The 25,631-nt window shown below is 44.0% G+C and overlaps 2 protein-coding genes across 5 annotated transcripts in view; one reads left to right on the top strand and one right to left on the bottom strand.

Annotated features, from left to right (window-relative positions):
• The window catches only part of march5 (membrane-associated ring finger (C3HC4) 5), a 30,273-nt gene extending 25,848 nt beyond the window's left edge, over window positions 1-4,425 (bottom strand). The window contains exon 1 of the mRNA XM_041947326.1: window positions 4,002-4,425. Within this exon, the coding sequence (XP_041803260.1) occupies window positions 4,002-4,045 (44 nt within the window). The 5' untranslated portion in view covers window positions 4,046-4,425. The remainder of the gene's footprint in view (window positions 1-4,001) is intronic.
• A 749-nt stretch (window positions 4,426-5,174) lies between these two features.
• Window positions 5,175-25,631, top strand: part of cpeb3 (cytoplasmic polyadenylation element binding protein 3) — a 37,317-nt gene continuing 16,860 nt past the window's right edge. For 2 of the 4 annotated variants that reach the window (XM_041947068.1, XM_041947067.1), the window contains exons 1-3: window positions 6,830-7,927; window positions 14,255-14,339; window positions 22,909-22,965. In XM_041947068.1, coding sequence (XP_041803002.1) covers window positions 6,995-7,927; window positions 14,255-14,339; window positions 22,909-22,965 — 1,075 coding nt within the window. In that variant the 5' untranslated portion in view covers window positions 6,830-6,994. Of the gene's footprint in view, window positions 5,235-6,829; window positions 7,928-14,254; window positions 14,409-22,908; window positions 22,966-25,631 lie in introns of those variants that run through there. The other 2 variants (XM_041947065.1, XM_041947066.1) reach the window with 2 other exon arrangements.

The raw sequence follows: 25,631 nt of genomic DNA, 5'->3' as shown, positions 1-25,631 counted from the left end.
TGGCCAAGCACATACATTACCTCCAAATCCCTAACAACACTTTGATCAATGCTATGTATGTATGTCAATATGACTATGACCTCTAATTTTGTAGTTTTGTATTTAACAAGAAAATGAATGTCACTTTCTTTCTCAGGATTGCAGAGAACCTGTAGACCCTGACACCACCCCATACAAAAATTGCACCAAATCAAGGCTACAGGCCCCTCGTCATAGACATACAGCACATATCTATATACCCATTCATACAAACAACAAAAGGGTCAGGATCTGGACAAGAAAAGCAGAAAAGACTAGAACAAGGAGGATGTGTGAGAGCCAATAAAAAGGGCAGGCTGGATTGAAATGTGTCCCCCACATCTATTTGTGAAACACTGCATTGCAGGGGCAGCTGGCTGCTTGCGGTAGGCCCAGATAAGAGCCTGTGGAGCCTTATGTTTGTCAGTGATAGAGGCTGGGTACACAACAGTCTGGAAGCAAGGGGACATGACATACATCTTCCTGCTATCAGCTCCTCAAACACTGTCAGGGTTATTGCCTCTGCCACACACCCGTAGCACGCAGTTAAAGCACATTTCACAAAGCTCACATGCCCTTCCTTTCTTTCTGCTACTGTACCATGTGCTTGGGAAATGGTTTCAAACTCCAAAGTTCAATATTGACAGAAAGTGCTGCGTCAAATTCCTATAAGTGCCTTTTAGTACACACTACACAAGCTATCAAATGCCAGTGACTGTTTTGACGGAAGCGGCACAGCAATGTGATTGGACGAGACATTGCAGCATCTGCTCACCACTACTCACAGACAGGATGGAGAATTCTGGTGACACATGCAGCATAATAACGAGGGGAGCAGCCATCGTGGCTTTGACTTAAAAAAAGGGAACCCAAACAACACATGATCCCGTGTTTTATTCTTAGAGAAAAAAGATGGATTGGCCAGTTGTGAACAAATGTCGAAGTTAAAAACAAGACTCTGTTCGTTTGGTCAAAGACACTTAGATCTTTTCATATTTAATCTTATCCTGCAGTGATTGTGAGTCCAAGTTGAAACTTGGACTTCAATTTTGGGTACTGCCAATCATATGAAAACTGTGAGATTAGTATGTCAAAGCACCAAACTTCCTATAAATCACCTGCCAATTCAATCACAGTTATTACTTTACTGAATTCATCACTTCAATTACCCATGCTTATATTTTTAAGAAGCGCATGCCAATAAACCACCAACCAAAATGACATCAACGTTGTTATTTTAAACATCTACTCCCATCCTCACGAAACTCTCATATAACATTTGATATAGTAGATTCACTTATCTTGCAACAACTGACCCTTCACTAAACCCCCCCCAATAAATCTCCTTCGTAACTGTCAAGCTTTCCATTCTCGCGCAGCACATATGGATGTTACAGTGATATTGTTACCACATTTCCCACCGAAACTACCATTCATTTTTAAAACACTTGGTCTTCGATACCTCACAGGAGTAAACAAAGTCAGGCTTGGATTGTTTAGCGGATGGCCACAGATTCTGTCGGTTAAAATGATGACTCACGCTAGTAGAATTTATACGTGTAGCTAGTTAATGCTGAAACTCCATGAGGCAGTTGACAAGTCCAGCTCTAGCTGATGTTTCCATGTGACAAATTTTAAAATCAGAACCATGTAAGTGTCTTAAATATGTAACTGATGACTGCATACATGAGGTATTGCTGAAAGACTGAACATGTAGCAGGCATAACCATCCTCACCAGATGCTGATCCATATAATGTATACAAGGGACCAGCATTGATTGTATATTTCAGTGTAGAGCTAGCTCATCCTAGAGCATGGTATTAAAAATAAAATGTAACAACTATAAAATGTAGCAGCAGTAGTAACATGTTTTACAAACATTATTGAAACCTGTCAGAGTATCAAAAAAGTGAACAGCATTAATAGATTTACTTGCTGTCTGCGTTTGTCCACATAAAGATAAAATCCTCCGTAACTTAAATGGAGAATGTTAACAGGTTCCAATTTTCTGTTCTCAATTTGGCGGTGTGGTAACCCTTGTATTTACATTTGATCACAGACTGAGCTTTTAAATAACTTCAAAAACAGGAATGTTTTCACAAACATGGCCAATGATCTTCAGCGTGACCTTGGCAGGTAAGAACTATCTGTTCCCACCGCATTTCTGACATCACTTATTTTGTGTTTCAAAATAACAGATCACACAAGTGTTGCTGACATGTTTTACCCCCTGTTGTCAGAAGACCGCACATCTATAAAAAAAACTGTTTAATCAGGCATCCCAAAACGCTAACTGCTCACACACTTTAGCCTTAGTTGGTTAGAACCAATTATTTAACTGTCCATCTTTGATTAGGGCAGTATGCTTTAATGAAGTCTTTAAATTGGTAAACTGTATTCTGCACAAATTTGCTCTGTTCCGCCCTCTCTATATATGGAGGGCTATAGAAGAAAAGGCTGGCCACATCCGAGGTACCCAGTCTCTCATTTCATCCAGTTTCATCAATATATGAAATTGACCACATTATTTGGTCGTGCTGGTTAAAGCAGCAAGGCAAAAAGCAACCCAAGCTACCTGCCACAACAAACTGAGCCGCCTCTTGATTTGAGCTGAACACAAACACAATGCACAACAAGTACTTATCAGTAAGACATGACATAACATGACATCACATACTTAAGCCCCTGAGGAGAGCAAACCTTTGTCTTCATTGTTTCCAGTGCTACACTTCAAATATCTGGAAAATATCTTATAGTTAGTTGGAGAGAGAAAGTGTTACGACTTTGGTACTTCATAGGTTAAAGTCTTAAGTTACATTATGTTACTGTGAGATGCCTGTGGATCACACCATTGCTTTGTAGAGCAGCATGAACAAAAGCCTACATCATAAATAGAAAACACAAAATGTTCACAGTAAGAACTGATGCTCCAGCCAAACCAAGAAGCCTGAAACAGGCAAAAAAAAAAAAAAAAAAAAAAAAAAAAAAAAGTGTTGTGCTGAATGAGAATTTAACATGTTGCAAGGGGATGGTAACTGCTGGGTGTCCCAAATAATAAAAAGGGGCAGTTTCTGACGTGCATTTCAGGTTGCAATATCTTAGTTTCGTGCCTAGTGTGACCACCAAAGTGACGGGGTACAGCTTTGAGTAAGGTTCAGTACTGCTCCAAGGGACCTGCACAGTTGCTGAATGTGTGCCTTGACATCCCTCATGAAATGTACCAAGGGTAGGGTTGTATGTGTTTATAGCTCAAAATATTTCGCCACCTGTCGTCTTCCCTCCATGTGATCATGAAACTGTTCAACCTGATGTGCAAGGTTCTGCCAAGTCAAACTTGTTTTGTTAGACTTTTCAATGTCAGAAGACATGTTTGAACTTCTATGTCAGTCATAAAATTTCCCTCAGGCTTCAAAAGGAATTCATTAACTTGTGTGTGCAGGGACAGGGCAGCTATGACAGTTTACCAATGTGACACAAATACCAACATGTTCATTTAACTGTCAAAACCACACAAAAATGGCTGGTCACTAAGATTTTTTTCTGGATACAACATTCTCCTCGTCTAATGGTCAATAGTTAACAGGCCACCTGTTTTGGGAGAAAGTGGCAGGTGACACTGTGACCTTTTGATGATTCCGGGTCACAAGGTAAATGTTGAAGAATAACAGAAAATGTTCGAAGTGATATGCTCGTATTAAGATCATTTAATGCATTGATGTTACGTTATTAACCTTATGACAGAAGCAGTGGAAGACATCCTGTATCGACACTGCAAAAAAAACTAGCTAACGTTTAACGGTATTCAAGGATTCATGGTTTAACGTCAGCAGTCGGTATAAAGCCATAAGTACATATTAAAGCAGGGGAGTTTTTGAATATTTTAAGAAAAAACGAAGTCAACTTTCCTGCTTTTCTGTCAGCCGTGATTTTACGTAAAGCTACATAGCAATCATTAGCATGTTAGCCTTAAACTTGAACTCACCTGTCCAAATTCGGCTGCATGACTACTGCGCCCTGTTCCGCCATTATCTTGGAGATGCAAAAAAACTAATAAGAAAATAAGAAAAACTCAAATGTTGTCCTGTTGATAGAGCAGATTAACTGGCTTCCAGATAAAACATTAAAATGGCACGCCTGTTAATTTGCTGCAGCTGGCGTGTAATCACTTGCTAGCTAGCTGGGGAACTAACGCTAACTGGCTACATAGGCCTTTGTGTTGATACGTAGCGTCAGCTGCAAACGAGCCAATTGTTTAGGATAAAACTATTCCTTCGTGGTAATGGCAGTCTAAACAACATTTATCTACGACCGATGCACTATTTCAACTCAAAATCCTCTTTACATCGGCTACGACCTCGTTTGTCTCTAACATTATCGCATTGGCGTGACTGCTTGACTCCATTGACTGGCCGTCTCTGAGGTAACGCAAAATAGCACGTCCGTGCGTGGCTGCGTCATCAAAACAACGACGGCGCCGACGAGGACGCAATTCCGCTTTCACGGGAAATGTAGTTTCACAATGCTTCCCTCCCTCTTATGGCCAAAAATATCAAATTAATGTTCTGAATCCACACCCGATAGATGTGCCAAAGAGAGTCCACGGCTTCTTGCAGATTCAGCCATCATGAAGATGCACATATGGCTACAGAACACTTCTAATAGTGGTAAGACTTTTTAATTAGGCTACATTAGCTTTCACAAAGTCTCCTCACCTCATTTTCTTGTCTTCGCTTGGATAGTTTCTTTTTTTTTTATATCAAATCCAGCTTTTATGAAAAAATAATGTAAGCATTTAATATAAAATTAGTACTGATTGCTCTCTGTCTAGATAAACCATGCCCGTGCGAGTGTGCGCGTGTGTGGGAGAGAGAGAGAAATAGAGAGAGACCTTTACTGTCAATCATCACTACTGTTTTTATTGCTGCTTTAACGAGTTGCTTCATCTTGTAACCCCTCCTATAGGCCAGCTTTGAAGCTGATTTTCATCGCAGGAGTCCAGAGAGAACATACATATTTGTTGACCAGCCACTGCAATAGTGAGAAACTACAACTCCCTACAGCCTCCTCGGCATCATCCATGCGCCGCAGTCAATCAGCTGTTGAGGCAACTGCTGACTACCTCGGCACAAGGGTAGCTCGTTTGTCATATCTAAACCCAGACGAGGCAAACAGAAATATCTTTATTTGCAGAGTCCCAAAAAGGTGAACGATAAAGGTAATTGAAGCTTCACGTTAGGCAGAGAAGCGATCACGCTGTGTGTGCATGCCGTTTTGTCGCTGGTGTGGAGGGACATATGGATTAAAGGGGGATATCAAAGCAAGACAGCTTCATGAAGTGTATCGGATGCCTCGATCGGCGCGATAAACAGGCATTTGAATGGTCAGGTTTTGGCAGTGTCCGTGGTAAAGGGCCGGTGAGGTGAGCCACCACAGGCTGTCGATTATGCTGCTTTGATGACCTTGGAAGCGCAGCTCTTGGAGGAGAAAACACGGATTAACTGGTGGGGTGTGCGCAATGCTATTGGCTATTGCGATTGCCTTGAAAGTCCAATTTGTATCACTGCCATTCTGCTGCCGAAATTGTCCCTGCATGTCATCTGGAGTGTTATTTTCAAAGTCTGCAGAGTATTGCATCCATGTTATTGAAAGGCCTCGGTGTAAACTGCATATTAGCTCTCCTGCAGCCACGTTCCGACAGCCAAGAGGAGTCTTATCAATGTTATCATGCGTTTTAATTTAGCAGACTTTTAACCTTGGATGATTTGACACTGTGCCATAGCATAAGGTTGTACCTTGCATGCGCTCCAGCTGTCAGGATGTGCTCAATTGCTGATGGTAGCCTTGCAATAATCAAGCGTATTGAGGTCTATTTACAATTTAGATTGCCCTGCTCACTGTTGAATTTAATAACGTGGCAACTTTATTTATCTGATTGGTCCTCTGATTGCACAATTGCCGTCATGATAGTATATGAGTGTGTGCTTATTACTTGGGCTTTTGCAAGGCGTTGTCTCTGAAAAGCAAAGGAGAATTTTGCATGAAAGATTCAATATATAGGAACCAACTTTCAATAGGGGACAGAGTGTTCAATGATATTCCAGCCTTGGCTTTAAATTATTAAATTATTGCCTTAAACTGCAGGTTCCGTGGGTACATCTTGTATTATGCCAACCCCTGACTGTGTCAATACGGACCTCGGGCAGAGTCCCTCTTTGCGCTATAATAAAATCCCTTACTATAAATAATTTTATTCCAATTTGGATTTAGGCCTATGTATGTACTCATTTGGGCTATCAGCTTGTTTTTCTTTAATAAATGATCTCCGTTTATACATCGAACTAAAATCGAAAGACAGACGTTTATTGCAAAGGAAAGGTTTAGCCGGCAACATGCGAGCTCTTTGCGGTATAATAAAGTGGTTCAGGTGCGTCACTTTCTGCTGCATAAAAAGGGCGAAGTGTGCCTTTTGGTGGAAGTCCTTTCAGTTTAGAAAAGCTCTGCGGCCGTGCGCCTCGACGCGCCTGGGTCAAGAACTGTCTTTTAACCTTGTTAAAGGACAGCTGTATTTACTGACGTATGTAAATGAATATAGGGGAGGTCCTTGGGCAAAAAAACACACTCTGAATCAGTTTCACATTGCAGCTCCGGAGTTCCTGCGTGGAAGGAAAAACGAGACGTGGCGAAATCTGGTGATTATCTGCAGCCATATATGCCCCGTGTGTAATTTGTGGGATTTCTGAATCATTCTGGTGTAGTTTTGGGAAGTGTGTTTTTCCTCTTCTTCTTTTCGGCTAAATGGGTGATCACGCATTCGCTTTGCAGTTGCCTGGTCCCTCTAACATCATATCCCTGTCGGAGTTGTCCCAGTTCATCAGATACTACAGCAGCCCGGCGAGCCCGGTGTCTGATCTCCTGAATTACAACAATAATAATAACTCCCCGTCTCTGTTTCCCCTCGTTGCAGCTCAGCAAACCATGCAGGATGATTTACTGATGGACAAAAACAAAGCCCAGCCTCACCATCAGCAAGATCCGACGCAAGTAGACCCTCCTCCCTCCACCCCGACCCCGTCATCGGAGCCCACTTCTTCTTCATCGGAGTCGGAGAGCCCGTCGACCGGGAGCAACCAAGCGGCTTCAGCGCTGAGCAGCAGCAGCAGCAGCAGCAAGGACAAAGTGCCGATGGAGTCGCCGATCCTGCCCGGGTTGAGCTTCCACCACCAGCCGCAGGAGACCGGCGGCCCCCTTTCCTCCCCTTCCTCCTCGTTCGGGAGCACTTGGTCCACGGGAACCACAAACGCCGTGGACGATAGCTTTTTCCAGGGAATACCCTCGGTGAACGGGACGATGCTTTTCCAGAACTTCCCCCACCACGTCAACCCGGTCTTCGGGGGCAATTTCTCCCCGCAGATCGGTCTGGCTCCCCAGTCCCAACAGCATCAACAGCAAGCCCAGCAGCAGCAACAGCAGCCGCCGCCGCCGCCGCAGCAGCAGCAACCCCAGCAGAGGAGATCCCCTGTCAGCCCCAGCCAAGGCCCCTTCCCCCAGAGAAACGCTTATCAGACCATCATGAATAACAGCAAGGGGTCATCGTCGTCGTCTTCTGCCCCGTCGTCCGCTTGGAATAATCACCAAAACGCCGCATGGAGCACAGCCTCCAACCCCTGGAGCGGGCTGCAGGCAGGCAGGGACCCGCGCAGAGCGGTGGGCGTCGGGGTAGGGGTCGGGGTCGGAGTCGGCGTCGGGGTGCCGTCACCCCTCAACCCCATCTCCCCCATGAAAAAGCCCTACACCAGCAATGTCATTGCACCCCCCAAATTCCCGAGACCGGGTCCCCTCACCCCCAAGCCCTGGATGGAGGACAGCGCCTTCAGGACTGACAACAGCAACAACATACTGCCTTTCCAGGTAAATACATTCCCAGTAAGAGCAGGCCCAGGCCTACCTCTGTTGCTTCAGCCTGTGTTTGAAATGTTGACCACTTTGACACGTTGTCAGTTATACCCTGGTGGTCGACGTCTCAAAAATACAGACCTATAGAATGACTGTTTCCGATGTGTTTTATATTAATATCCAAGGAAAACCACCAGCGCCTGAGCTAAAAATACACAGAGGCTAGCCCAGGATAAGGTCACCCTGAACTCATCACGATCACGGATTCATTACCTATAGGTCCGTGTGTTCTAGTGATTGATTATTTGTGCTATAGTCAGATACATTTGCAATCAAGAAATCATTCTGTCGCACGAATCATATCCTTGTCGATCATTTTCTCACAGCTGGTGTTTCTCACTGTGTTTATGGGTTACAATTCGGTCGTAATCGCAGAGGCATTTATTTTTTATTGATTTAGATAAATCAACATAAAATACCTTCATTGTAGATGTGCGATATGCCGAAGCTTTGACTTATGCGTCTTAGTTAAACTGACAAATGACCATCCCATTTTGCCGGTAACAGTAATATTTTTATATGGCTTGTCTGCTGGCAGACTGTGTTGTGTAGCTATAGGTCGAACGAATCGAATGAGACAGCGAGCCCTTTGAATATTAATCATCGATCATAGCTATTTTTTCGAAAACACAGCCCAACACCACCGAGTTATTGCTAGAAATAGTCGCTGGGCTCATTTTATCGCGCTAAATGGTTAATTTTCGTCTGCCAGCTCACTCTCCTGAGGTTTAAAGGACACAAGACGCATTCAGGTTCTCCTCGTACGCTTCCAAATTCACCCTGAAAAGACCGCTGTGCACTAACTTGATTGCCAGTTCACCACAATGATCAGGAAGGATTTCTTGTTTTCAGTGATGCATTTTAGAAAGTAGGCTACAGTACATTCTATTAAATAAAACGTTTTATGCTCGTTATTAAAAAACACAAACTCAAACATGTATTGTAATAATTACTATTATTATTACTTTTGTTGTTATTGTTTTCGTCCCTACTGCCGTTTTAACACGGTTCAATTCCTCTCCTCTAATTATCTCGTACAAAAGCTTTTATTTTTCTGTCGCTGTTTTCAACATAGCGGTAGTTTATGAGCGCTCTCCTCGTAATTGAAAGATTTTTGACAGTACGTGAAGGCAGCATCCATATTCGCTTTTGATTGGCTTGTGATCGGACAGTGGGCGGGGAAACGGAGCGCAGGTTAAACTCGGAAGGTAGAAGGATTTTTTTTCACAGCTGACATTTCTATATGTTTGTGCTTCTTCTGTGAGAAAGTCATCTTTATTCGGGTGTTTTGCTAAGAAAACGTGTCAGCTCTCAAGCAAAGCAGCATTAGAGTTAAACAACAACTCTGGCAGTCCGAATACAAAAACACCACTGGCTCTAGGGTTGTATCACAACGTGTGACAAGCATTTGTTAGTCAACGCAACACTGTAAACGCTGAAGGAGGGAAGGGCGAGGATGTCTTTTATTCTTTGAATACAGAATGAGCTCTGACATTTTCAATAGGACAAAGAAAATGTCAACCCTGATGTTAACTGGAAACCTTCTTCTTGCAGTTTCCCCGTCCATACCAAACGTCCCCCTCTATTTCGGGCTCTGTCACGCAGGGCCTCTCAATGATGTGTGAGAGGGTGACATACAGTACTGTTACCTGTCTTTTTGGACCATACATATGATTCCACAGGACTCACCTCTGTTCACCAGTATAGTGGACACCAGAGAGTCAGTTCCATACTGGTTTGATTTTATTTCACTTTGCATGCCGTGACCAACAGGTCTGATGGCAGAGTAGACAAACATGAGTAGTGTGATGGCCCTTTCACCCGGATCGTCATGTGTTTCCCCTATGTTCTGACAAACGAGCCAACATAAAAAAATAAGCCATCTTTTTCTCCCCCTTAAGTCACAGGCTGACTTGAAAAGGAGTACTTGTTCGCCCGATCAAAGCAGTGACTCAGGAGAACGGAGCCAGCCAAAATTTTAACCTGTTACTGAGAGGACTGCATGTGCAGACGGAGCACAGCCCGGCGCAGGCTGAAATTCCAACCGGCTTGAAACGTATAGCCTTTTGAGGATATAATGACTGTGTGTGTCAGTCAGGCCTCCCTCGGCTTTATTACACAGTTTCCTCTGTTGAGTGCCTCTATCTCTTTTCTCTTGACTTGGCCAACTTACAGCTCCAGTTATCACCAGGAGACAAGGTCAGGGGGCCACATGTCACGCTGTGTAGAGTGGTCTGTTTACTGAAGTGAAACTCAGGCAAATAGCAGAGATCGAGTACAGTACTCTGATGTGGTCAAGTGTTGACAGATTGTTCATATATATATATATATACACACACACGCACACACACACACACACACACACACACATGCATATTCTGCTATTGAATAATATCAGTTTAACAGAGGGGGTATTTTTCAAGGCCTTATGAGTACCTCAGTGATGCAGTCCTGGCTTGAGCTCACACTTAGCTGTTTAGCAATTAGACCCATAATTGGTGAGGAGTTAACACCAGGATGCGAGGTCAGGGTGCCACACGTCAACTGTGCTGTTTACTGAAGTGAAACTCAGGCAAATTCCTGAGCCGAGCAGCAGGCAGGGCTCCACACACTGGTCCCGCACTGTCATGTGGGCAGCTGGTGACAGGTGTGCTTGTTGTCGTCCTGTCGATCTCCCTCAGTGTTCTTCAGGCGGCCCAGATGAAGCGCAGGATGAAATGTTGAGTCCCGTGTGCTCTGATACGCGCTCGCACTCGCCTGCTGCCACTTGAAGGTGGAGGAATGTGCGGAATTCAACTTAACATGTCAGCGTGAGGCTTAAGACGCAAAGTCACATGAGGTTCTCGGGAGATGCCGTGATTTGGGACGATGTTAGCGGTCCTCTGTGATCGCAATCACATCATATCAGATCAAGAAGTTGGAAGTCGGTAGGCAGACTGACAGGTGGAGTCTCCATGTCAGATGGCGTCTGATGGTCATGTGAGACGGCAGGAGCTTCGACGTGTTTGATGGTGTAACCAGTGTGATTTATGTGAGGTCGTCAATCTTGTTTAGCTTGTTTCTTGTGTCATTTTTGCTTCTTTTGTCACCTAAACTCAGCATTCTATTTCGATAATGCGTTTGTCTCATCTTAGCTTTGAGATAAGACGGATTTAACCACGTTGATTAAAATAAGCTATATATATATGTCAGGATTGAATGGTACAGCCCACTGCCGGATGAGCCTGGGAGCAGAGGGCACGTTGGCTCATGCCCTTTGGGAATGTTCACATTTGAGCTAAAATGATTAGTCGGTTAGTTGCTCAGTCCATTGACAGAAACTTATCAAAATGGTAAACAATTTCTGTACTTTAGTATTGTTTAAGTCATTTATCAAGCAAAAAAGCCACAGAGAAATATTTTTCCAGCTTTCCAAATGCAATGATGTGCTGTCGTTTTTTGGGTTTTGTATCTTCAGTCGGACAAATCAATCATCAATATTTTCCAACATTTTCTAGACTAAACAATGAATCAATTCATAAATAAAATAACCATCATCATCAATAGTGATAACAATCATTAGTTGCATCACTAGTTGAAACCGGTTCTCGAATTCCTCAGTGTAGGGCTGCAGCTGACAATTATTTTCATTATCGATGAATCTGCCGATTATTTTCACGATTCATTGATTAACCTTTTAGTCTATGAAATATTTTTAAAAACTGACATCTTCAAAGTGCTTCTTTTGTCCAAGCAACAGTCCAAAACCCAAAGGCTCTTCATTTATTATACATGACAGCAAAAAACAGCAAGTCCACCAGCTTGAAAAACTATTGAAACTGACTGATTGATGGATTAATCAACTAATCGTTACAGCTCCACTTCACTGGAATAACTATCACTGATTATGAATATAGGGCTGTATATTTTTTGGTGACATTTAATGGATTTAAACAGGCTTTAATAAAGTTGGGAAGACGATTTTTAAAAGAGTCAGTGTATTACGCGATGTGAATATCAGGATACATCTGTATTCGTCGTCCCTCTGTGAGTCTGTGCCCCTCATACGGATTTGTTTTTTCTTTGCGCCTCTTCCTACTGATTGATTGGTTGTGTGGTGATGAAGCTGAGCATGAAAGTTAAACATAAAATGAATTACCTGCTTCTCACACTTTTTACACTTGATAAAGTAAGAAAACAACAGATGATAAATTCACCATCTGCTTTTGAATCTGGCAAAGCCTTAACCTTACAGAGCAGACTGTATTCATTAAAAACAGGTATTCAGCCATGTCTTACAGGCTTAGCGTGTTTCTGACCATGATCCCCTTTAACGTTCTCTGATGTCTTGTTTATGTGTCATGAGGAAAGATGAGCTGCAGGTCGATCCCGAACCCGCGTTGCACATCCTCAGTTTCTTGTGCGATGTGTTCAACAGTAAAGTCTGTTTGAGGCTTTTGTGTACATACGTATGATCTCTTTAGGTCGTCTGACTCCACCGAGCTCTCCGACCCCCACCAGTCACTGTGCTCATCCACATGTGTCAGAGAGGATGGGAGGGGGAGAAAACTAAAAGCTCAGCGTTTCAAGTGTTTACCGTTTGTACCAAGTGGGCAGATTTTTATCTACGTGGCGCTGTCGGGTCCAGAGTGAAGGGAATAACACTTTTGAATGCTCAGCCGAATGGGCAACAATAGCTGCGGCGTGCAAACAATGTGGCCCCGGCTTGGGCAGCGGACACAGGACGCAGCTGCCAAGGCTACAGCCTCCAGCTCCGGTTAGGCGCGCTCTCAGGCTTTACCTTTGGCACACAAGCCGTTCTCATAAATTCAATCGCACATGGCGGGCGTCTGAACGTTTCGCCAGCAGGGAGCGGTTAAATCTCGAGGTGCTTGACGCAGTACTGACAGTCCAGTTCTGGACTCAGTCAGACCATTCTGCCTCATAGGATCATGAAATTAGTTTTTATAAATCATCGGGTAAAAATACACGTTAAATGACACTCAGTGCTACCTGCTGTAGCATAAGCATCTCAGAGCACCTTGATTTCCTGTCCAATGGAACTGACAAATACGGTCTAGATAGCATCAAAATGTTTTTATAACGTCTTAACATCCTGTTATTCTTTGATCAAGTATTTCATTATTTAGATCAAATGTTCTTTTTGGACAAATCTAAATTTAAGCATTGAAGACCCATGGCTTCTTTTGAACAGGTTTTACAGAAAAACCTGTTTATATATTTGTAGTTATTGATATGTGTCATTGTACGGTTTTGAAAGAAGTGTCACACTGGCATCTGTATGTTCACTATCTGCACTAGTATTGAAAAAATATAGTACAGTGCACAGGCCTGCCACTATAACTCAGATCTTACACCTGTAAAACGCGTAGCACAGTAGATCCACTGCTGACAGATTGTATTAGAATAATCTAGGGCTAATATCTACTAATGATTATTTTTGATTAGTTATTGATCTATAAGCATTTTCTCGTTTAATCAATCGTTTGGTTTATTGAATATCAAAAAATACTGACTCGATCTCAATTTCCCAGAGCCAAAGATGTCTAATGGTTATTTGTCCAACCAACAGTCCAAAAGCTGAAGATATTCAATTTGCCCTCATAGAGGACTATGAAAACTGGCAAATATTCACATTTGAAAAGCTGAAACCAGTGAACTTCTGTTAAACGATTGATTATCAAACCGTGTGATCAGGCAAAAATAATGCTACCCTGGACTGAACCTCCAGAGGGTCAAGAGCAAGGCGTGGAGAAAGCCCAAAGAGTAGCTGTTTCGGTCATAGACGAAATGTTTCCACCCCACCTTCAGACTTGACAGTTAAGAAATTTTGACATCAATCCAAACAGATCCTCAGGGCAGAATCTTGTCTGTGCTTTCACTGCAGCTTTGTGACATGAAAAGTCTCAAGAAGCCTCTGATGAAGATTCATATCTCCTTTTCAGTATCAGCTGTATTCGCCGTCATCCCCAGGGCTGACACAAATAATCTGCCCCCCCCCTTCCCCGCTCACGTCAAGTATCACATCCTTATCTTATATCAGTCTAAATTAGCTACGAATGCATCTCATCCTCTGCTGCTTTTTTTTTTTTTTAAACAAAAATGGGAGCTGTTGGTACATGCGGGTTGTTGCCAGGGATTTGCCCTTGAGCAAGGTAAGCAACCAGCCAGTATCAGTAGATCTAAGTGAAGCAGCCGGAGAATGTTAAAAGTGTCTATTTTGTATTTGATCCATGGTGGTGACTCTAATCCTAACCCTCCTCCTGTTTTGCTGTGTTGCAGGACCGGAATCGGCCCTTTGATGCTTTTAGCTTGCACTCTTTGGAGAATTCCTTAATGGATATGATAAGGACTGACCATGACAAAGGTAAACCACACCCTGCCGGTGGCCCACCAATGACTATCGCTGATATTATATGGAGGAATCATTTTGCAGGTTAGGAATATTCATATGTCCATGCTTACAGTATTTGGGTTGTTTTTTGTTTTTTTTTTTGTTTTGGCTTCATGGGCATCATCTCTGGGTACATTTGTTTTTCTTTTGCTCTATTTGCCAATCTCTTAACCAATCCAGTATGGGTCATCATGTTCTGTTTGAAATTGAAATGAATAATTAACATTATGAGCCTTACCTGCAAAATCTCAAGGAATTCTTGTTTGTGTGTGTGTGGTGGACCACATGTGCAACAATGTGCACTCATGTGGTCCTGCTTGCAAATTGCATTTGCCCTTTCTTCTCATGCTTTACCTGTTAGCTTTCAGCTGATTGGAATCAATGGATCAAGTGATAGCGGCACGTGACTCGTGCTTTTGTCGACTGAACACGCTGCGAGCTTAAATGCTGAGTGATTGAGTGTGTTTGTGGTTTGCGTGTTTCCTCAGTGACACACCACAAAGCACAATTCAGAAATCAGACGCGGACCTTTATTTTGTGTGTGATTGTGGACTCAGACATGCCGCGGCTGAGTCACAGCCTGAAGATGGAATCAGTGTTTCTAAGCAACCCTGATACACAGAGGCGTTTTTTTTCTAAATGGTGTGATGCAGATTCAAACTAAAATAAATGAACATTTCACCTCCTGGGAAGTGTAGAGAATTTAATAAATCGTGAAAACAAAGTTAAGAAATCTCGCTTCACACCCTTTAAGGCCTTCTAAGCCAATATTTTTGTAGCACAGGTCACGTGTGTATTGTAAAAACTCTGGATCCACTCTCCCAGATGGGGCCCTGTCAGGTTGGGTGTAGGGGTTTCATGCTCCCCCATCCTCCCATCTTAACAATGGAAAGGTTGGTGGGAGGGGTATATAATGAGCAGAGCATGTTGCTTTCTCATGCGTGGAGTCTGTTTTCCCAATGTTGTGCTGAGAGAGCATTGTTGCAGCGAAGTGGTCATCCTGGCCGGGCCCGACTTCGCTGGAAAGGTGTCGTAACATCCTGCAGGGTTTTCCTCGCGATTGTTTGTCGAAGCACAGCAGAGACGCGGGGAGAGGGTGGCGCATGGACATGGGCGTGCATTCCTGCGTCTCTCTGTGTGCTTGTTTACCCCGCTCTTCGTCATGCAGACAGCGTGGGGCTGCGGTAAGCTACCGTGTCAACCACAGAGCGGCTCCACCCTGCCAGCGTACCTACTCACTGTCTGAGAAGGGCCGCTACGCTCTGGCCCGGTCTGTGATCGACTGAGAAAACCATCGCTGCTGGTGCTCTCTTCAACTCAGGAGATCAGTTCTTCTTCCTCTGCCCTAGCGTTTCAAATAAACACATTAGGGCACACTTTGTTCGATGGACCCCTGTATTGAAAAGACTGTTCATCTAGTGTTAAACTGTATAAGAAACACTGTAAAGGGAGGAAGAGTTTTGCTACCTGACCCCGACAGGTCGGGTCCATTTCGTTGTGTAAATCTTCGGGTTAAGGTCGGTTCAGGTTTCATTTTAAGGAATAATTTGTCAAGAAATGTCTCTGTTTCTCTCTAGCTGCATGTACACTGCACAATTAGTTGCAAGTAGAAATGCAATAGACACAGTAAAGCAAATGTGTTGACAAGCTAAATGTCAGTAATTGAAGAAACGTGGCAAAATGTAACTTCTGGTCCCAAACTTGGCTGGACCAGGCAGGTTGTAAAGGCACGGCCAAGTTAGCCCACTGAACTGCCTTTTTGTCTCATAGAATTCAATCAGCCTGGTGTGTTAATGTCAGCTGATTTCCTGAAGGGAAGCGGGGGTCTGTTGTGTTGCCCCAGTCGGCTGTGAAGCCACTCAGCCGGCCTGCTCATGTCATTTTCAGTTGGCTCTGAAGGTGTGGCAGCGGTTTCTAGGAGGAGTTAGCTTTTTTTCACTTTGCTAAAAACTCTGTGTTGTCATCTCTGCATGTTGACCTTGCAGAGCTGCGCTGACGGAAGCTGCAAGTTAGTTATGTCAGAAAATGATGTCCCCGTTTTTAATCCATTTAATGCCCACTAAGCTCTGATTGGTCAATTAGTCTGGTGTTTAAGAAGCTGCCATTGAGCTCGACAGCAGACCTGTCTGAATCACGAAACAAATCAGAGGTGTGGGCGGCGACTCAGAGGTGTGGAACCGACCGGGCCGGGTTTAGCTGCGCCCTCGCACTGCAGCAAAGATGACACAGCGTCTAATGCTGCGGCTGTGAGGGTTTGTTGTTTTACTGGAAATCTCCCAGAGTGACGAGGGCTCTCTTAGTCTTAAGATGCATTTGCAAATGTGATCGCGCGCATGTTATTTACTGAAGCACTGAGAGTCAGCATCGGGATCGTCAGCTGTACAGATGCAACCCTGACCTGACAGGGACAGCAGGAGTGTTCTACCAGGGACAATATCCACCGTACAGATGACACGATTTGGATATTTTAATCAATGTTTTGTTCTGAGCTGTTTTTCTAAAGCCAGTTAAGCTCGTACGACCCACTGGTGATAACCACCAGTCAAAACTAATTAACCCAGTAGGCCCAGTTTTGCATTCCGAACTGAATGGGTCTCACCCACATCCATCCCATCACAGACATTTCTCACATACTTCTCATTGTGACTGGAATAGTTGTTTTTCCTCGAGTGTTTTATGGGTCCCTGTATGTGTGTGTGTTGTTTTAAAGACGTGGAAGCACTTGTGCCGTGATCCGAATGAGAATGGTGGGTCTTCTAAAGAGAGTGTGAGGTGACCCCACCCACACCCCTCTCTTTCCCTCTGTCAAGACAGGGAGGAGGGCGAGGCCATCTCAATTCAGCTAGTTTTTTTTTTTTTTCATGCCACTTGTTTGGAGAAGAGTCAGCTTCAAAGGGTGTGTGTGTGTGTGTTAGCTGTGAGAGAGACACTTCATTCTCGCGATCCTCTCAGACTTTGGAAAAGCTCTTTACTCCTGGGTGAGGGGAGCAGGGCCGCGGGGACGTCTGAACAAGCGGGCCCTTTCTGTAGCACCACACACTCAAAAACACACACAGGCACGCACACACACTGGTCTGCGTGTAGTTCCTGAAGTGGGTCAGCTGAGCTCACGTGTGGAGAGCTAGGCACCCCCACACAAACATACGCACCAGAGATTTTCCCCTTGGCCTGGAAAAACACCACCAGTTTGACAACAGCCGCCACGGCTACTGCCAGCAACATCGTCTCTCACACACACACACACACAGGATACACACATCCAAATAGTTTCTGACATGCAAATCAGCTGTGACATTCCATGCAAAGCAATCTCACCTCTCAGGCCGTCATGATGATACTGCGTCTGCAGCATGCAGCCACACACACAACCTCAGCGTTGTCACCGGCCATTTGAGAGACTCAGGAGTGTTAATAAGTCCCTTAAGTCCTCAAGCTGGATGCGTATCGCATCCACCCACAATGTCACAATGAACACACACACGCATTGCCTCAGCTGGTCTGACTCACATGATCTTACTCATGCGTCAGTTACAATTTGTCTCTTTGTGTGAAAGTGCATTACAGACTGGAAGAAGGGCGAAACAGCTCGCCTGGCTAGGTCCAAAAGTTAAAAACTGTCAGGCTGCCAGCACTTCTAAAGCAAAACATTAGATCTTGCTTGTTTAATACACACAAAAACTGAAGTGTACCTTCATATTTAGCGTAGAGACATGAAAGCGGTCATCTCATTTAACAAGAGTATTTACAAAAAATGTTTCCTTTGATTGCCAAGTCTATAAAAAGTCAGAAAATGAGCACATTTCCTTATTATGTATGAACAACAGTTAACAAACTCGAAGTGAACCAGTTTTGAAAAGCTCACACTGCACAGCCTGCAACCTATTAACGTTTGGGAATTTATTTGAGGAAGTGCTTAAAATATTTAATCAGATTCCTAAAATTGTTGCCCATTAATTTATCTGGGGACCGACTATTTGAATAAATAACACCACTGGCATTTGTACTGAAGATTGCCAGCTAGTTTACAACCTAAAAAAGTTGACACGCTGTGTAAAACGTGAAACAGAATGTGATCATTTGCTAATCCCTTTTGACATACAATCAATTGGAAACAGTTCAAAGACAACATATTTGATGTTTTACCTCATCGCTTCATTGATTTTTGTAAATATCTGCCTACTCTGAATTTGATGCACATGTTTGAAACAAGTTGGGACAGGAGCAACAAAAGACTGGGAAAGTTGTGGAAAGCTCCAAAAACACCTGTTTGGATCATTCCAGGGGGAAAAAAGGGGATAATATCATGATTGGGTGTGAAAGGGGCATCCTGGAAAGGCTCAGTCGTATATAAAGGAGATTACTACATGGGCTCAGGAACACTTTAAACTGTAAAACCATTGTCAGGAAACACAGTTCACTTGTAAATGACTGCGTTCTGGTTTTATCTATGTGTTACACAGCCCAAGTCAGGGTTGCAGATTTACACGAGCAGCATTTCATTGATTTTTTACAGGCTGTGGTGTGTTTGGGTGTCACCCATGTGTTGCTTAAGACCTGTATGAGGTATAATGTTGTTGTAACAGACAGGTGTCTGCTATAACTGAAGTCATTAGTGGAGAGAGAGCAAACGGTGGTGTTGTTTGACTGCGTGCACTTGTTGACAGGAGCATCGGCCAATGGATAGGAGTTGACTCACGGGCTTTTTTCAGGACGAAAACAAGAATTGCAAGTGCAGTGCAGGTCAGATGAGTAAGAGTGAGATTAAGCTGGAGCACTTTCAGTCTCTATATATATAGGTTTAGTTGAGGTGAAAGTAAAGTTTTTCATTTAAGATTCAGCTTTAACCAAGAAAAGAGTACCTTCCTCTGTCCTAACTAGATCCTTTGAGACTATGTTTGTTTGGAGGGGGAGGTCTATGCAGACGTTTGTTTTTGTTTAAGGTTCAAAGCGGGGTCACTCGAGCTTAACCTGAGGTGAAAGGTCAATGTGTGAAACACTTTGTTGGGTTAAAGTTTGGCTGACAAGCTGGACTTGACCTCTTAACTTTTCAACTGTTGTAACAACTCTTGAGATTATGGCGATGTCAGAGGGATGCCCTGTACTTTAAACAGCCATTAATGAGTCTGTGGAGATAAGACAATGTGTTCGTTCGCTGTGTTAAAGTTTAAATTGCACCTTGCTTCCAATAAACCCCACTGTCAGGGTGCTGTGTTTTGTTATGGTGGAAAATTCATGACTCCTGCAAGCATGACTGAACTAATCCAGTTCAGGCAACAAAACAAGTCTGGGCTTGTTTTGTCTATTAAAATCATGGTTTGTCCAGATCTCACAAACCATGAAATACTATTGAAAGCTTTACTGTCACTGCCAAGTTGTGCAGCAGGCATAACTGGATTCTGGAAATCCTGCCATTATATGATTGGCATTTAATAGTTTCATGATTATTACTTTTATGAAACATTAAATGACAATGGGTGGTTGGCATATTTGGGGATGTATGTCTAGAAATATGCCCCAACCATTTGTGTTTCATAGTGTACATAATTTTCTATAGTTTCACGTGTTATGAATTAATAGTTAAAGGAACTTTGGCCAGATTGTAATCATCTCGTTAAGGGTCGATGGGTTCAGCTCGAGCTGGTCTGAAGGGAAAGATGTAGGCCAAACAGACAAACAGAGATACATTAAATAACTCTCTCACTGGGTTTTTTAAAGAAACACCCATCACACATGCCCCTCAATGAGTATTGTCAACCCTTTTTTTTAACCCCTTTTTGCCAGTGTAGTGTTGGTAATTGAAGGTTTCTTTGGCAGTAGTCAGCAAGTAGCGCAGCTTTGGGGCACCCTGCTGCTGTGGTGTTTTTTTCATCTGTGCTAACATTTCCACACCTTGCTGTTGGCACACCCACTCTGCTCTCGTAACTCCTGCTGGAGCTTTCTCCTAGAGGTGTTATTGGGGGCTTAAATATGTGCTATAATGTGGAACAGAGGGACCAAAGCAGATGAGAGGAGCTCCAGGTGGGACACAGTCGGCGGTGATCAGCCACATGGAATCTTGTGAAAATTTAACCGCTTAGGAACTTGAAGCATGGCGCTCATATAGCCCTCAGCAGTTTCTGATAGTCAACCTATGCAGACCAAAGGTCCCAACCGTATTTGCTTTTCCAGACTCGTCCAGACAAACCCTGTGCACCCTTGACAGGACCACATGCTCTGTCAAGAGACCAGTTTCTTAGTTTTTGAGAGCATTTGATGAGAGATTCACATTTCCTTACAGCCCTTAAAGTTGCTGTCTTTTAATCTGACTGCTTCTCAGAGGCCTCAACTCCCCCAACATGACAACTTCGGAGTGTCCCCTTCAGGGCACCAGATCCCAAAATTGATGCACTGGCTATGTCCAGCTAATCCATCCCCTGCTCTTTATCCCATTTCTACCAAAGCGGTCACAGCGAGTTCACTGTCCCGTCTAAAGATTGTCAGGCGCGTGAAAGGGAGGAACTGTTGGATCCGTGCCTAAGGAAGTGGATGGCGTGCCTCCCGAGTGGCCGTGCTGCTGTGCAACCATCATGGGGAGGTTGAGAATAGCTCAGGCTCTCGATGAGGAAATGTCACAAGAAGAGCAGCAGCAGCAACCCGGGGGCCCCTCAGGCCTTGCCAATCAACTCCTGGGGGAAGCAGATGGCACATGCCCAGAACTATTTTAAAACTTCAGGAGGGCAACTGTCCCCCTCCGTCATCCAAAATGACCAGTGTAGACGGAAAGGCAAGCACTGTTGTGACTTTTGCCCTCCTATCAGCAAAGTCACACCTTTGATTGTCAGTGTATTCACTGGAGCCAGACTACTATTTTCTAGTGTGTAATGTAGCACTGTATTGATCCGCAGCCAAAAGTAGTGGTACTAGGGCAAAGTGTATGGCCTGCTGTGGCGCTATAAGGGATCCACTCCCAAGGACACTTCAGCCGGCCAGACGTTTGCCTTTAAACCCTGTAATTTGATTGGAGGACTAACAAATAGACCACCCACACATTTACCAATACACATGATTCCGTGCAGCTACCCCTTGTGGCTCTCGAACTCAGATGAACGTCTGGCCTGACTATGAGGTGTAAGGCTGTTGAAATAGAGAAAGCAGTGGATTATTGGAGAGCTTTCTGATGAGTTTAAAAAAAACCCTCAGTGTGAGGACATTGGATAGTCCTCCTTTTTGTTGCATGTGGTCTTTGCGGACAAAATGCTCATTTCCTCATGATGATAAGAAGGAAAGAGCAAAGATAATGTGACACTAGGCCATGTCACACATATCCTCGTGTTCAAACAAACGTGTGTGAATGTATGGGCTTGTCACACTCCATTTCCCCCCCGAGCCCTACTGTTGCCTGGATGTTGACTGGCTGAGGGGACTGTGGAAATCCACATCTGTGGAGCCGCAGGGTGTCCGCCCCCTTCATCCTCCCCCTACCCTGCCTCTCTTGTTTTCAACCGGGTCTAACTGATAGTTCCACTTTTGTCTACGAATCAGGAAGAGGCCCCCTTGCTGCTTGCACTGTTTGTCTTCTGTGGCCAAATTTTGAAACTTCTGACATGTTGTCTTGTTTGCGCCATGGCAGCTTGCAACACGCAGCCGCCTATCTCTCAAAGTCCTTCTTATATATGGGGAAACATACACAGATATCCGTTACAGTTGTCCCCCTCGACCTCTCTCCCCCACCTCGTCCCACCACCACCACCACCACCACCCCATGGTTAACAGTGAAGTGACGCTCTGCACAAGCGGATGGGCTTGTTCGCAAAGGTTGTGTCTCATTAAATCTTAAGAGTATTTGCCAAATGTCATATGCATCCCAACGAAACTGTTGCCTCACCCTCTGTCGTTCTGAAATGCCTCTAGGTAGGCTGCTTGTTCGCTGTGTGTTCAGTGAAGAGCTGGTGTAGGCGGATTTTGTCAGAGGGCCCTAATTTTAAGTGGTTAGGGATGAAGGGTGTGCCTCTGTGGCTGCCACTGCAAATGATGTTGACAGTGAGACGGCAGTGTTTTGTCCCGAACCAGGTAGGCTATTTCTGCCTTGGCTTAAGTGTATTTTTCTTGTTGTCGCCTGTATGTGACAGAGATAACCAGGAAGGCTCTCATTTAGAGGTCCCGCACCACCCCTCTGCCTACAAAAGCACTGACAGATGGGCCCTTGTAGCATGTACACATTGTCGCCATAGCAGAATGCATGCTCTGTTGAATTCCTAGCATTATAGCTGCCTTTGTTGTGTGTACGTGTGTGCATATGAGATATGTGACAACAAAGGAATGTGTGTTTTCACCTTGTTTTTTCACAGCTGTTTTCTGTGGTTGTCTTTCCGCTATTGTGTCGCATTGGGTACATTTGTTGTTTATTCATTTCATGTTAAACATTTCATCACGGCTGACATTTTCCCACTGCCGACAGTAGAATGGAAGATTGAACAAAAATGTCTGTCAACAGGGTGGCTTTTATCAGCGATTTTCACGTTTCCCCTCTTTTGTAAAATCTCTTCTTTTTTTTCTTCGACAGGACGTATGGGCCTCAACTTTCATCATCCTGGAGCAGACCACATAATGCCATTGAACAGTAAGTCACATTTCATTGTCGTGGCCATCGTCTTCTCTGTCTGGAATTAATCAGAATTTGTTTCAGTTTACTGATAAGTGCTTTTTGTCCTTTGTGTTCTGAAAGAGTTAAGAATGGGAAGTGCTTCTGAGGCATGTTCCCATGAAAAACATATGCTCTCTAACCGCAGGGGCCCATGTCTCTGTGCACTGGGCACACCTGCCCTACCCTACCCTTTGCTAAGGTCTGGATTCCCTGACATCACAAATCCAGGACAGACCTCTTAGCACTGGGGGAAGCACAGTTGCCCTGTGAATAGCACTTCCAAAAATACCCCGACATGTAAGACTAGACCCCCCCCAGTGTCCCACCAGTCGGCAGATGACCAACAGTGACAGGAGGTGAGCCAGAGAAAGAAATGAGGTCTTAATCCTGTATGCTGCGGCATGGATGCCACAACGTTTTCCAGACCAGGCCTTGCCCTTCCGAGTGCTCTTTGTTTGTCTCTGGATGGGATCAGAAACATGTTTTCTTTGGGTCTTGCACATTCATTTTTTGGCCTGTCCTCAGGTTCTTTTAGAGGCAATCATGTTTCCCATGTTTTTGTTCTGACCTCAGCAAAATATCAAGGATGTCTGGACCAACTGGTGATCAAACCAAATCAGCGAAGCCCTAGTTTCCTCTTTGGACATGTTCAGTCGGCCTACCGGGTATAGGAACCGGTAAAGGCAGAGGTTACCTAACATAAAAAAAACTTTCTTGGTGAAGCTACCGTCACATCTTGACAGCACCGGTGCTCCTTCCTCATTTTGTTCCTTTCATCACTCGTATCCTCTGAGAACGTGTCCCGGATTGATGTTAAACTGTTGTGTCATGGGATTACACTCAGGCAAGCACAGATCTGCCCAAAACTTCCAAGTCTGTCAGAACTGGCTCTCTCCGCCGTAGCCTGTGATGTGTGTAGACAGGGAAGCTTTGGTTTCAACTTTGAAAGTGTTCCACTCAGTGTTTCTCCTTCATTTTGTCCCATTAGCTTTGAGGTTTCACGCTGTGAGAACCTGTAAGGGCTCTACTTTCTCCGGATGGCGTTAGCACTTGAAGTGAAGAAGAAAGGGTGGAGAGTAGTAAGCGTTGGTCCTCCATCCAGATTTATTGCTGTTGTTCACTTGACAGTTTGTAGAAGTGTTTGAGGCTTTGAAGCCGAGCAGAGCAGGAGACATCAAGCTCATCGTGCCCAGAGGAATCACCCAGTTTGCTTTCAAACACGTTCTCTCACTCCCAGACACCACGCAGTTTGAAGTTGGTGCTTATTCTTAACCCTCACTTTTCCCTTTTTTCCTCTCCCTCACGGGTTGTATTCTCTCTCACTGAGGCATCTGATGGTTTCCCAGTGCAACGTTTACTTCATTTTGCCCTAGTTGCTAGGTGACTTTGTTTCTGCCAGACGGCGAGAGGGCAAAGCTGCAGAGAGACTGCCCAGGTTTTTTTGGATTGGAGAGCCAGATCTTTTTAATGAAAACATAGCGAGGGAGTAGAGGCTCAGAGACAATATATTCCCCGAGAGAAGCCAGTGGGGCAAGTAACACAATGGGGCTCTCTCACAACACAAAGGCCCATATTGGTTTTTTGAGGCGACGAGTCTGCTTTGTGACTGATGCGCTTAGAGGAGCAGGAGGATTTGTGTAGTACTGTATTACCCCGCCCTCTGTTTGTTGGAATTTGCACCATCTTTAGTCATCTTCTGCCTCCTCTGTGGTTTGCGTTCGTGGCACAGCAGATTCAAGTTGAGCTTGTTTGTGGGGACATTTCATAGATTAAGGAAACGCTCAAATGCAACCCAGAAACAAGATGTGGTATTTTTGCAGAAAACTTGAGCTACATTGAGCATGAAAGTTCTTTTTTGATCTTAGAAACAGCAGTAACACAAAAAAAAGATAAAAAATAAATCATATATGTCAAGATCTGTTTCGTGTATTTTTTCCAGAGCTTTTGAATGCATCTCATTGTCTTTCTCGATGCATGGGATCTGCTGAGTTAGCTCAGATGATAGCTCACATGAGCTAAGTATGGAAAGTTTATCATGTGACAGGTGCTTGTATGTGGGGGGAAGACAGTTAGATGCAACTGAAAGATGCAATTGGAAAAGCTACTCAGTTGACTTTGACAGACTGAAAATAATGTAGACCTCTTGACAGGAAAAAAAATGAACTCAATGCCCTCTTGCTAGCTTTCTCATAAGCGAATCTACTGGTCCTTCTCAGTGGATGGCATTTGCATAGTTGTCATGGAGATAGATCTGATTTCCAAGAATGGAAATTTAGGCTGTCCCTTAGACGTTTTCATTGTTGTATAAGGTGGGAAGACTGTGAAATCTGGAGAAGGCTTTGGGAAAAGTTACTAAATGGACCTTGACTAACTGGAAATAATGTAGCTCCTTAAATTAAAATTCAAGGTCCACTTACTAGCTTTTTCTGAAGCTTACAACTGCACCTCATGGCCTTCCTCAGTGAATGGAAACTGCTCAGTTCTCATGGACCTCATGTCACGTTACAACAGTTGGTTGTCAGTAGAGAGGAGATGAACAATACGTAGTTTCCAGTGGTCAGAAACCTAATCTGAGAAAAGCGCGCTGATGACACCAGTAAAATTTACGCTTGATATCTATATTTGTTTAGATTTCACTTGAG

The sequence above is a fragment of the Chelmon rostratus genome, chromosome 11 (assembly GCF_017976325.1).
Source record: "Chelmon rostratus isolate fCheRos1 chromosome 11, fCheRos1.pri, whole genome shotgun sequence".
NCBI lineage: Eukaryota > Metazoa > Chordata > Actinopteri > Chaetodontiformes > Chaetodontidae > Chelmon > Chelmon rostratus.
Note: the sequence above shows the minus strand (reverse complement) of the source record. Positions and strands in the feature narration are given on the sequence as shown.